The 13,502-nt window shown below is 38.7% G+C and overlaps 1 protein-coding gene across 2 annotated transcripts in view; it reads right to left on the bottom strand.

Moving 5' to 3' along the window:
* The window catches only part of dennd1b (DENN/MADD domain containing 1B), a 252,123-nt gene extending 247,608 nt beyond the window's left edge, over positions 1–4,515 (bottom strand). For both annotated transcript variants that reach the window (XM_057840683.1, XM_057840682.1), the window contains exons 1-2: positions 4,258–4,515; positions 3,763–3,827 (exon numbers count right to left, since the gene is read on the bottom strand). In XM_057840683.1, the coding sequence (XP_057696666.1) occupies positions 3,763–3,827; positions 4,258–4,274 (82 nt within the window). In that variant the 5' untranslated portion in view covers positions 4,275–4,515. The remainder of the gene's footprint in view (positions 1–3,762; positions 3,828–4,257) is intronic.
* Between the last annotated feature and the right edge of the window lie 8,987 nt (positions 4,516–13,502).

Below are 13,502 nucleotides of genomic sequence, written 5' to 3' on the forward strand. Positions count from 1 at the left end.
GCATTCGTCATCCGCAAAAAGCGTTCCCTTGCTTTCAACGACCCTAACCTTAAAACTTAAACCCTATAATCAACGACCAATCAGATGAAGCGTTCGTCATCCGCCATTCACGCCCACTGCTTTCAACGACCAATCAAATCAAGCGTTCATCATCCGCCAAAAGCGCCCCTTTGCTTTAAACGACCCTAAACTTTAACCTAACCTTAAAACTTAAACCCTAACCAACAACCCCTTTTCCACATCATGGGGCATGGAAGGATGGGTGAGTACTGCAGGCCGCAGCTGGACCTTCTTGCTTTCAACACAGCTAAAGCAATGACTCATTCTCTTGTATGAATGACAACAAGTGGATATAGAGGTTTATTTTACCTTTTGCCATTAATAGGAAAGACTATTTTTTTTGCCTGTCACCATACATGAATGACATAGATCGATGGATAAAGATATGTTAGTAATTGATAAGGGTGTAACAGTACATGTATTTGTATTGAACAGTTTAGGTACGGGGTGCTCGGTTCAGAACGGAGGCGTACCGAACGAGTTTCTGACGTAATGTAACCCTTACTTTTCGAGGCTGTGAGTCGATCGGGTAACAGTTTCTTTGCGTAGATTACAGTGCCTTGCAAAAGTATTCGGCCCCCTGAACCTTGCAACCTTTCGCCACATTTCAGGCTTCAAACATAAAGCTATAAAATTTTAATTTTTTGTCAAGAATCAACAACAAGTGGGGCACAACCGTGAAGTGGAACAAAATTTATTGGATAATTTAAACTTTTTTAACAAATAAAAAACTGAAAAGTGGGGCGTGCAATATTATTCGGCCCCCTTGCGTTAATACTTTGTAGCGCCACCTTTTGCTCCAATTACAGCTGCAAGTCGCTTGGGGTATGTTTCTATCAGTTTTGCACATCGAGAGACTGACATTCTTGCCCATTCTTCCTTGCAAAACAGCTCGAGCTCAGTGAGGTTGGATGGAGAGTGTTTGTGAACAGCAGTCTTCAGCTCTTTCCACAGATTCTCGATTGGATTCAGGTCTGGACTTTGACTTGGCCATTCTAACACCTGGATACGTTTATTTTTGAACCATTCCATTGTAGATTTGGCTTTATGTTTTGGATCATTGTCCTGTTGGAAGATAAATCTCCGTCCCAGTCTCAGGTCTTGTGCAGATACCAACGGGTTTTCTTCCAGAATGTTCCTGTATTTGGCTGCATCCATCTTCCCGTCAATTTTAACCATCTTCCCTGTCCCTGCTGAAGAAAAGCAGGCCCAAACCATGATGCTGCCACCACCATGTTTGACAGTGGGGATGGTGTGTTCAGGGTGATGAGCTGTGTTGCTTTTACGCCAAACATATCGTTTTGCATTGTGGCCAAAAAGTTCAATTTTGGTTTCATCTGACCAGAGCACCTTCTTTCACATGTTTGGTCTGTCTTCCAGGTGGCTTTTGGCAAACTTTAAACGAGACTTTTTATGGATATCTTTGAGAAATGGCTTTCTTCTTGCCACTGTTCCATAAAAGCCAGATTTGTGCAGTGTACGACTGATTGTTGTCCTATGGACAGACTCTCCCACCTCAGCTGTAGATCTCTGCAGTTCATCCAGAGTGATCATGGGCCTCTTGGCTGCATCTCTGATCAGTTTTCTCCTTGTTTGAGAAGAAAGTTTGGAAGGACGGCCGGGTCTTGGTAGATTTGCAGTGGTCTGATGCTCCTTCCATTTCAATATGATGGCTTGCACAGTGCTCCTTGAGATGTTTAAAGCTTGGGAAATCTTTTTGTATCCAAATCCGGCTTTAAACTTCTCCACAACAGTATCTCGGACCTGCCTGGTGTGTTCCTTGGTTTTCATAATGCTCTCTGCACTTTAAACAGAACCCTGAGACTATCACAGAGCAGGTGCATTTATACGGAGACTTGATTACACACAGGTGGATTCTATTTATCATCATCGGTCATTTAGGACAACATTGGATCATTCAGAGATCCTCACTGAACTTCTGGAGTGAGTTTGCTGCACTGAAAGTAAAGGGGCCGAATAATATTGCACGCCCCACTTTTCAGTTTTTTATTTGTTAAAAAAGTTTAAATTATCCAATAAATGTTGTTCCACTTCACGATTGTGTCCCACTTGTTGTTGATTATTGACAAAAAAATTAAATTTCATATCTTTATGTTTGAAGCCTGAAATGTGGCGAAAGGTTGCAAGATTCAAGGGGGCCGAATACTTTTGCAAGACACTGTATATTTACTCTGTCTTCTCTAATATAATGAGGACCAACACGGTAGGACAGTATAACCCAGAAATGTCAACGGCGCGACAACGTGGCCGCCGCGAGAATGCAGTGAAACGCGGGCGTTAAAGTCAATCAGCCAATGCACACCAGTCGCAGTGCGGCGGCATGTTAGACACGTCCCAGAAGCGGCTCAACGCGACGCACGAGAAAAGAACGGCAGAGTTTATTATTTGACGCGAGACGCGGCCCTCCTGCATCAATACTACTAGCTAGGGTCCGGCAGACCAGAGGTCACTCGTGTAAAAATACGGTGGATCCGGTCGATTTTCAAACTAATATGCAATATGCACTTTTTGAGTCCCTCAGATCTCTTGAGTGGTAGATCGGTGCACAGTTTTTCTTTGTTGATTTACAGTTGTCTTCTCTGCTATAATAATAACCAACACGGCCCCGTGTTCAATACAAAACCCTCCTACCAAAACAAAACAAGTAGGAACTAATATTCACATAGAAACTAAAATACAACACAAAATATACAATATCAATGAATACTACATCACATTTGTAAAATATAAACACATAATAAAATAAATAATAGCCCATTTAAATAAAATAAATTGAAATGAGCTAAAACACCTGTAATTAAATAATAAGAATAATATACAGATCCTGCTTACACAATTAAATTTATTAATTTCTGTGTGGCGCTTTAACTTGAGAGAATCCACCAATAATGCTTTTGATAACCATTCATAAGAAAAAAAATGATTCACTGAGGCATTTCATTTGTAAAATACATGTTAAAATCTTTGTCGGTGGGATTGCTTTTCTCTTTAGCACAGGACTGCTAAAGCTGACCAATACGCGGGGTCTGAAAGGCAAATTGTTGTTGGATTATTATCTTTATCTTTAAATACACGCTACTTTTTGAGCAGAATTCTAGCTTTGTATAGGCTAAGTTGAAAGCACAAAAGTGTATAATAAACAACTAAAACAATTGTATTTTGCCTATTGTTTTCTTACTGTACCGAAAATGAGCCGAACCGTGACCTCAAAACCAAGGTACGTACCGAACCGAGATTTTTGTGTACAGTTACTCCCCTAGTAATTGATAACAATTTTCATACAAATTAAGTTCATTCAGATCATTTTACCACAGGAACGCTGATGACTGCACAGCATCCTGGTTGGGAATACTATTTTAGTGGATAATAGACTATGAAAATAATTTGTTCTTCTGTAAATTTAATTAATAAAACACCCTTTCCTGTCTTCCCTGACTGTGGAGTTGTCCTCGTGGCCTAACAGCAGCAAAAAGACTAGCATTATAAAACTATCAGTAGTGATTACATTAATACTGCAGTAATCTTAATACTAAGATCTCATGTTTGCTCAGTATAATTCGGTAGGAACTGCACGGAATAAACAGCCTGTTTGAGTCATAAGGTCAGGCAAGTTTTAAACACATAAAATGAGGTCAGAGATGAGGAAAGGAGATTATCAGTGATGAAAATGGCATCGCTTACCCCCATTTCTGGTGGCTGGAGATTCCACATGCAATACCAGATCAAATGTTCTGTCTGGGTTCTCCCTAAAAAACATGAGAGAAGTCAAAAATGATAGAATTGAATGGATATTTTCAGATCAAAAAACACTTGAGATAATCGATTAATAGGTAATTCCTTGTAGTAACAAGTGGGTACTGCTCTTAGTCCAGCCAAGACTGTCAATGAAAGAATGCTATTCTGATGCAGTTACAGTTAGGAAAGACAGCATAGAATTTGAACGGACATAAGGCAGAAGTTGTCAAGTATTTAAAGAGGTTAGCAGAGCTGCTAACAAGCAGACAGAGCAGCAGACTGACCCAAAAAGCTGTCGAGCCAGCTGGTCTTTCTTAAATCCACTAGTGGAAAAGGCTCAAGTAACGGCATAGGCTAGCATTTCCTCCTCCTCGACTTCTTCTTCTCAATGCATGTCAAGGCACATGTCTATTTCACTTTTTTAAAATTAGAAAAGCTTACTTGACTCTGCTGTCCATGTTTTAGCTACCGCATCGCGACAGCTCCGTGCTGCTGTCTTGTCGGCGGTTCTGCTTCTAGGCAATCCGACAATTGTCCCTCGCTTGATCGTCCTGGTCCCGGTCCGCCCCTCTGGCTTATCTGGCCCCTGCAGAATGCTGTCACATCTCCACATGAAAGGGGACGGTGTCTGCTTTGCCCTTGTTCCGTTAACGTGGGCCCTGTCCCAGTAGTGCAGCACAGTGCTTATTTCCCACAACAAACATCACTCCAGGAAGTGCTGTCAGACGGGCTGTGACGTCATCGCGTCGAGTAACGTTTTTTCTTCCCTTACCTCCACAAACACAATTTTAAAATCATAAATTATACGACGACAGCACAAGACTTGCAACTTGTATAATTTTTTTCATTAAAAAGAATTACACTTACTTTAAATCAATAACTCAGCCTACATTTAAAGTCATATTTTATTTGCAACCCTGATCCGTGATACGAGTACGCTCTTTATTTTCATTAGAAAGAAAAAATAAGTGGAACAACACAGTCTCATTTCTTGTTAGTAGTTTTTTTTCTTTTCCTACTGCTACTGTGGGACATTTCTGCGCGCCGCGGCATGCCACAGCACAACTTAGGGGCGTTACCTGGGGGGGCAGGGGTGGGCAGTGCCACCCACGGACACGCTCTGCCCACCCAAAGAAAACTGGATGTAGTACTAACGGCAGTCTGGGCTGGGCACTACGCATGGTATCCCATTCATAAAGTACTGATGTGGTCTAAGTTTTAACCTTTGCGTTGTTACCTCCTCTTTCACCTTAGACAAAAAAATAAAAAAAATTTAAAAAATGAAATTAATTGTTGGTTTTGTTCCTAGGAGTCGCTACAAACATTTACGCATAAAGTATTTTGATGTTTTTTTTTTTTTTTTTTTTAACATTTTATCAACGTTTTCACCAGTGTTCACCTGGCTGTTGAGTTTGGTGAGTTTTGAAGCATTCTGAGGGGGTCAAAGTAGGGCTCAAAGCGTCGGCGGGACATAGAATGACTGCTAGGGGGCGCTACATAGTGTATTTGGAATTTGTCTTTACACGGTATCAAAGATTGTACCTATCTTGACCTGCCTGCCGCTTTTGGTGCATTTTGAAGCATTCTAAGGGGGTCAAATTGAGCTCAAAGGGGCTGCGGAACAAAGAATATCTATAATAATAATAATAAAACCGAGGAACCACAATAGGTTACCTAAAAAAAACAACATTGTCACTTGCATGTCCATACTGTTCTGTTATGGATGTGTTCTAAGTAGGGCTGTCAAACGATTAAAATTTTTAATCGAGTTAATTACAGCTGAAAAAATTAATTAATCGTAATTAATCTCAATTAATCGAAATTCAAACCATCTATAAAATATGCCATATTTTTCTGTAAATTATTGTTGGACTGGAAAGATAAGACACAAGATGGATATATACATTCAACATACGGTACATAAGGACTGTATTATTGTGTTTATTATAACAAGATGGCATTAACATTATTAACATTCTGTTAAAGCGATACATGGATAGAAAGACTTGTAGTTCTTAAAAGATAAATGTTAGTACAAGTTATAGAAATTTTATATTAGAACCCCTTCTAATGTTTTCGTTTTAATAAAATTTGTAAAATTTTGAATCAAAAAATAAACTAGTAGCCCGCCATTGTTGATGTCAATAATTACTTACACAATGTTCATGGGTGCTGAAGCCTATAAAATCAGTCGCACCCAAGTGCCAGCAGAGGACGGCAAAACTCTATAAAACACAATTAACAAGTGGGCATTTCACTGTACTGTCATTTAAATCTGTCTGAGCGGGGCATGTGCGTTAATTGCGTTAAATATTTTTACGTGATTAATTAAGAAAATTAATTACCGCCCGTTAACGCAATAATTTTGACAGCCCTAGTTCTAAGTCAAATCAAATCAAATCAACTTTTTATTTGTTTAGACCAAATCACAACAACAGTTATCTCAAGGAGAAAACAAAACATGTTTTAAGGTGCAGTGGAACCTAAGCTGGATTTTGACCTACTTGGGCATTGTAGCTTTTTTTTTTTTTTTTTTTTTTTTTTTTTTTTTTTTTCCTGACTTCCCACACACCCTGCCTTGCCTTGCCTTGCGTTTTGTTTTCCCTGAGAAGTGGTCCAACTCATTCTTGTCTTAAAAAAAATTAAATTTAAAAACGACAATATTTATTGTTTATTCCACCTTTTTGTTTTGTATTAAAATAATGTCGTCACTGATGCTATAGTCATGCATTTGCCTGACTTCGGGACCGGTGGCATGGGATCAATTCCCATGCAGTGGTGGTCTGATTTTGGGTGCGAATGGTTGTCTGCCTCTGCGTGTGCCCTACAACTGGCTGGTGACCAGTTTAGGGTGTAGTCTGCCTTTGCCTGAGGTCAACTGGGATAGGCACCAGCACCCCATGACCCAGACAAGAATAAGCGGTTTTGAAAATGAATGAATTAGTAAATTCATTTAAAGGCAAGGCAAATTTATTTATACAGCACAATTCAACACAAGGCAATTCAAAGTGCATTTACATCACTTGAAGATCATAAAAATCACACAGAAATCAATAGATCGTAAAAACAAAGACAATCGAAATAGGAAATAAAATTATACATAAAAATCGCATTTAATCACGAATAGAATAAATAAAAAAATAAAACAAATACTACTACTACTAATAATAATAATAATTGAAATCAGCAATGGACACAAGAGGAATAAAAAGCAAAGTGATTGAAATATATAGATAGTTATGGATATGCAGTGCTAAACAAAATGGTTTTTAGCCCTGATTTAAAGGAGCTAACAGTTTGAGCATACTTCAGACCTTCAGGTAACTTGTTCCAGAGGTGAGGAGCATAATAACTCAATGCTGCCTCACCCTGCTTGGTTTTTGTTCTTGGAACATACAGGAGACTGGTTCCAGACGACCTTAGGGATCTAGATGTTTCATAGGAATCTAACAAATCAAGCATGTATTTTGGTCCAAGGCCATTAAGTGTTTTGTAGACGAGCAGTAGTATTCAAAACCGGTGTAATGTGGTCCAGTTTCCTTGTATTTGTGAGGACTCTGGCTGGAGCATTCTGTACTAGCTGCAGCTTCCTGACTGATTTTTTTTTTTTTTTAATCAAGACCTGTAAATATACCGTTGCAAGAATCCAATCTGCTGAAAATGAATGCATGCATAAGTTTCCATGTAATGTTGAGTCAGAAGCCCCTTAGTTCTGGATATATTTTTTAGGTGGTAATAAGTAGATTTAGTGACAGACTTTAGGTGGCTATCAAATTTCAGGTCTGAGTCAATAATCACGCCAAAGGTTTCTGACTTTGTAGCTGTAAGTGACATTGTGCTGAGGTGCCTGCTTATCTTTGACCTTTCCTTTTTTGGCCCAAAAATGATCACTTCTGTCTTCTCCACATTTAACTGGAGAAAATTTTGGCACATCCATTCATTGATTTGATGAATGCATTTACTCAGGGAGACTAAGGGACTATAATCATGTGGGGACACAGAAATGTAGAATTGTGTGTCATCTGCATAGGTGTGATAGGAGATGTCATAGTGTACCATAATCTGAGCTAGGGGAAGCATATAGAAGTTAAATAAGAGTGTCCAAGAATTGACCCTTGAGGTACTCCACATGGGAATTTAGTTCGTTCTGGTTGATGGTTTAAAGAATGTAAGTCGATTAATAATATATATAAGGTTCTAAGAAAAATAAATAGGATTTTTTTTAATAACAAAAAAACATTTAAAGAACAGTACAGTATTCCTTTTGTTAGGTCAATAAAATAGATATAAATTCTAAAAACAAAAATGAAAAATAAATAAACTATTTGCTAATGAGAAGCTCGAATGAGAGGATTTGCACAATTTTTAGGTCAGCAATGTCTCTAGACCAGGGGTGTCCACACCTGTCCTCAAGGGCCTCTGCCGGTACTGGTTTTTGTTCCAACCAATGTAGCACAGACAGTTTATCAATTGAAGTTTATGCTAAAACAGGGGTGCCCAATCCCGGTCCTCGAGACCCCCTATCCAGCTTGTTTTCCATGTCTCCCTCCTTTAACACACCTGAATCAAACGATCAGCTCATCAGCAAGCTCTGCAGCAGCCTGATAACAATCCTGATTAGTTGATTCAGGTGTGTTAGAGGAGGGAGACATGGAAAACAAGCTGGATAGGGGCTCTCGAGGACCGGGACTGGGCACCCCTGTGCTAAAACAAGCAACACAAAATTGCAATCAACTGATTACATTTGTAAGACATCAGATTGGTAAAAAGGTGTCATCTTGTTTTGTTGGAATGAAATCCAGCACTAACTGCAGCCCTTTGTAGAATAGTATGGACACACTTGTTCTATAGAATGACTCTCCTATCAAAAACATTGATTCATTTGATGATAATCGATTTGTTGCCAGTTAGCTGATTAATTGTGGCAGCTCCTATTTGACAGATATACTGGCCCTCCGAAGGAAACAATAACCATAAGATGAATTTGACACCCCTGCAGCGAAAGCACGCAGTTGTAAATTAGCGCACAATTTTGGCTCACTAGTCATGTGGCTGTCTCACGAGTATGCTACAGTTGTCTACCAGTGTACAAAAATGTCATTCATATTCCAGAGATGTGGAATTACGCGGAGTAATTGCAAACTATTAATTTATAATTACATAGTAGTTGTGTGAGGTACTGTTATTAGTATTACAGTATATCCATTGAGACATGTGGTGGTGTTATTTAGTCAAGTTTAACGATTTCATGCTCCATTTGGACAAGGAGTACACAGTGTTTTAATATACTCATCAGTGGACCAATACTGCACCTAATGAAACAAAAATTAATCAATTACAGTGTGTAGCAGACCTACCTTCAGATTAGAGGGGACATCTTTTGAAATCTTATGTTCAAAGAAGGAGCATACTCTATACTGTATAATCCCTCATTTATTCTCACTCTTTGTCTGGCATAGAACTGTAGCCTTCTTCATGAAATGTCACCGTTTTAGAGGGTTTGGTGTGAGAATCAAACATGTGCTGTTGACACAAATAAAGTATACAAGCTAAAATACAAAACACAATTTCAAAACAACTCGTTGCTTGAACAATTATCTCTCAACTTGCTCTAGCTGGGACATCCACGACTTGACTGTCCCGAATGCTGACAACATACAATAAGGCACTGTAAGAGCCCATTGAATTTGGAAATAATGCAATTTTCCTGGCATGACTTGTTTATTTTTTATTTGCTGGTGTATAATGTATGCATCCAGATGGAATTTATGTTTAGTGTGTCTACATCGCTGTTTGAATGCCAGCTCAGGCTATTCTGTGAAAGGCTTGCATGTTCTTTTTAAACTTGGCAGCAGTTTTTATCATGTTACTCTGCCTTCCTCCCACATTACCAAAACATGCATGTTTAGTTCATTTAATAGGAATCAGATTTTTTCATATATAGGTGTAAATGTGAATGTTACAGGTCATTTGTTTAGACATGCTCTGCAATTGTCTATCATGTGTGCGTTCTCAGTTCCTTTTTTAATTCAGCACCTGATTGAGCCGGATGGGCGGGGCCATGCGACACACCTGTGCCTCATTAGGAACGCTCAATATTTAAGGACGCCTGTCACCATCTACAAGTGCCGGATTATTGCTTGCTTACATACCGCTGTGTGCGTCATCTCGAGATCTCTTGCCTACTTACATTTGTGTTCTTTGTTATCACATTGTTGTTGTGCTGGTATTTTTGTTGCACTTAGCTAATATTTGTTTTTGCCTGTTCTGGCCATTGTTGCCTTCCCCTTGGTTCTCTCGCCGACTCGGTTCATGCCATTTTTGTTTGCATCTTTCTCGCGTGTTCTGGAGTTTTTGTTTGTATTTTTCTCACGTGTTCTGGCATGCTCCCTTAGTTCTCATTTTGTAGTAACAAATACTACAAACTTCCACGTCTGTGTTTGGATCCATATTTAACGGCTTGCCCTTTCATAACAATTGGCTGGTGAACAGTGTAGGATGTACTCCATCACTTGCACAAAAATAGCAGAGATATGCTTTAGCTCAGGGGTAGAGCTTGGGGAGTGCTGGCCGTGCGGCCACACCTCGGCCCAGGCCTCTCGTGGTCCTGTTTGTGGTCATAAAGGGGGCCATTGGTAAGCGAGGGCAAGGTGTAAATATCAGATATCTTTACCTGATTACTTGGTTACATATCATAGCTGACATCAAACTCTCCGCTTGCACAACCCCACCCCCTGCTAACACAATTAAGGCATGTGTCGTCCGGTGCCGTAACGTAGCAATGATCCAAGTAATTGAGGCGGCCATTGATCTCACAACAAAATATCTGCAGTAGTAAGACCTCCCCGCACTTATATACATCACACATGGGCCCAGATCACATTTGTTCCACCGCTGCTCCAGCTCATCTGTGACTTTAAAGTGGACATATGCAAGAAATTATAATTAAAGTAAAAACAACTAGGACAGATTTCAGAATGAAAAGGGAAGCACAATAAATGAATTCTATAATGTTGGCAGTTTGGCATCATGCTTCAGTGGTTTAGAAGCAAAATGAAATATCTCTGGCAAGAGATAGAGTCCTAATTTACATATTTATATGAACGGTTCACAACAGGTCTCAAATCTTTCACCCATCTTTCCCTTCAAGTTTACTCCAAACAGCCCTTATGATATTGAGTTAATGCATCACACAAAACAATTTGATGGAAATATTTTATGATTATAATGCTCATGCTGGTGTATGGAATCTATTGTTGACATACCACGGCAATTAAATTGATAAAGTCAAGTAGATATTAGCAGACCTAAATAGTTGTCATCCAAAAATAAAAGTTTAACTTTCTTATTAGGCGATATTTCCAGTGGGTTTGTCCATGGCTTTCTTTTTTTCACTTGTAGTTTGATAATTTGGTCCTGTCTGTGTGTCCCTCAGTCTGACCATCCATTTTCTATCCCACTTGTACCCATTAGGGTCGCAGGTTAGCTGGAGCCTCCTATCTTGACTATTGGACGAGAGGTGGATTACACCATTGTCACCTGTAAATCACTGAGCCCAAATAGGCAAACAGCCATTTATACTCACATTCACATCTATGGGCAAGTTTCAGTCTTCAATTAACCTGAAAAGTTTGTTTTATGTGTGTAATGGGGAGAAAAATATATAGATTCAATATACGGTATGTTATCCATGTTTGGTCATTGAGTAACTGTAGGCGAAAGGTGTACCCTCATCATATCTGTCTAGTCGAATCTCTATTTGTCAACAGACTTAGTTCTTTATTTGTCAGGGGACCAACTCCCTAAAGTCAAACCTGACGGCAGAATCACTTACTATTCTGACACTTCGATTTGCCTGAATGTTGTCTCTTTTATCAGAAACCAACTCATCTCAGAGGAGCTAAAATTCTCCTTAGACTTTTTCTGTTCAGTGTTTACAGTTACTCTCATATTCAAGCAATATTTGTCTGATGGTAAATTGAAATCAAATCTTGGATGTGCCTCTCTCCCTTCTCCAGAGAGTCTGTCTGGATCAGAGCCAAACTTTTACAGGTGGACTAAAAGGTAATTAAGTGGCAGCAAAATGAAGCATATGGTGTCAGGCAACAGGATGCATTTAGAATAATACCAGGGCACTATATATACATACATACATACATACATACATACATACATATATATATATATATATATATATATATATATATATATATATATATATATATTTAGTACAATTCCCAGGTATCTTAATAACATTTCTGTGACATGCTTTCATCAAAATACCCAAAGCAACATTAATTATTGCATGGTTTAAACTTTCTAGTTCTTGTCATGCATAACACAGCCTAGTCCAGAAGGTTACCATTCTTCTTTACACACGACTGGGCCAATGACGAGTGAGGTGTTTGTCAGCATAACAAGTACTGGCGAAGACAGAGATGGCATAATTTTGCACCTAAACTATAAATAAAAGTAACTACAAATTGCAAACAATACATAAGGTGCAATAAAGACAGCATAATTTTTGTTTTACGTCACAGCACCAAACCACGGAATTCCATTTTGCTAAACATATTACTCCGATCTCCACGAAGATCCACTTGTCAAAAGTTAATGAGGTTCGCAAAAAATAACGTAGACTTCCAACAAAACTCACTGCAGCTGTGCTTGCCTTTTGAATGAGCCATGATAGTGTCACCCTCTGTGCCCAGACTGAAACTGAATGTCATTTTTATCAAGTCTCCACTAGTTTGAGAACAATAGTAGGTACAGTAAATCCCAGCAAAAGCGAGTGCAGCTCTTGTTTAGGTTTACACATGATGGTTGAGTAGACACTCCAGAGAGACATCTATTGGTATGCAAAAAAAGGGAAAAAATCATATAAAGAGCCTTTTGTAAGATAAAACCCAGCAGCAAAGTCAAATTGTTGTCACAGCTACATTATTATTGTATGAATATAACAGGCGTTTTCTTTTGTTAATCTGACTCTTCTGAGTTCCGACAGATAAAGAAAAAAATTATACCAGTAATACATTTTGCCTGTTTCCCCCCAAGGTACATACATTTGCAGATATTTATTTTTATGAAAATTGGCTGAGGGTAAATGAACCCCACAATGTCAATCACAAAACCCTTGTCAGATTTCATTATACTTAATACTAGAGCAGACACATCATCAGTGGCTTCCAGGACAAGATAACCTTGAAAGGAATCATTAATGTCTACTCATCAACCTTGCAGTTCTGAGTCCAAATCCTTATCTAACTTTAATATTATGGGAAGATATCCTTGCACTTTGTCAAGGAGAGCCAATATGAGCTTTTATTGGGATTACAAGGATTTACCTGCATGGTAAATAGCACACATCTAATATGCTAACTAAATACAGCACATCAATGTAAAGGGTCACAGAGGGACAAACGGTAAAATGTTTTAATGATGGAAAATCTGAAAGTTGAACTAGTTCTCAATTGTTCATACAGAACTATGTGAACTGAAGTTTGTGGTAAAATACTTTACTGTCCATATTCGTATTTGAGTGTTTTTGCCAGGAAATGCAAACCACCTAAATTTTATAACATTTTCCCCTCTGATAGCTGTACTGTAAAGTAACATTTTATAGTTTATAGATAGAATAGACTGCATAGTCATGTTAGTGTTGGTGCAAATGGTGTTTCTGTTTGAAC

Source organism: Corythoichthys intestinalis, chromosome 7, assembly GCF_030265065.1.
Source record: "Corythoichthys intestinalis isolate RoL2023-P3 chromosome 7, ASM3026506v1, whole genome shotgun sequence".
Taxonomy (NCBI): Eukaryota; Metazoa; Chordata; class Actinopteri; order Syngnathiformes; family Syngnathidae; genus Corythoichthys; species Corythoichthys intestinalis.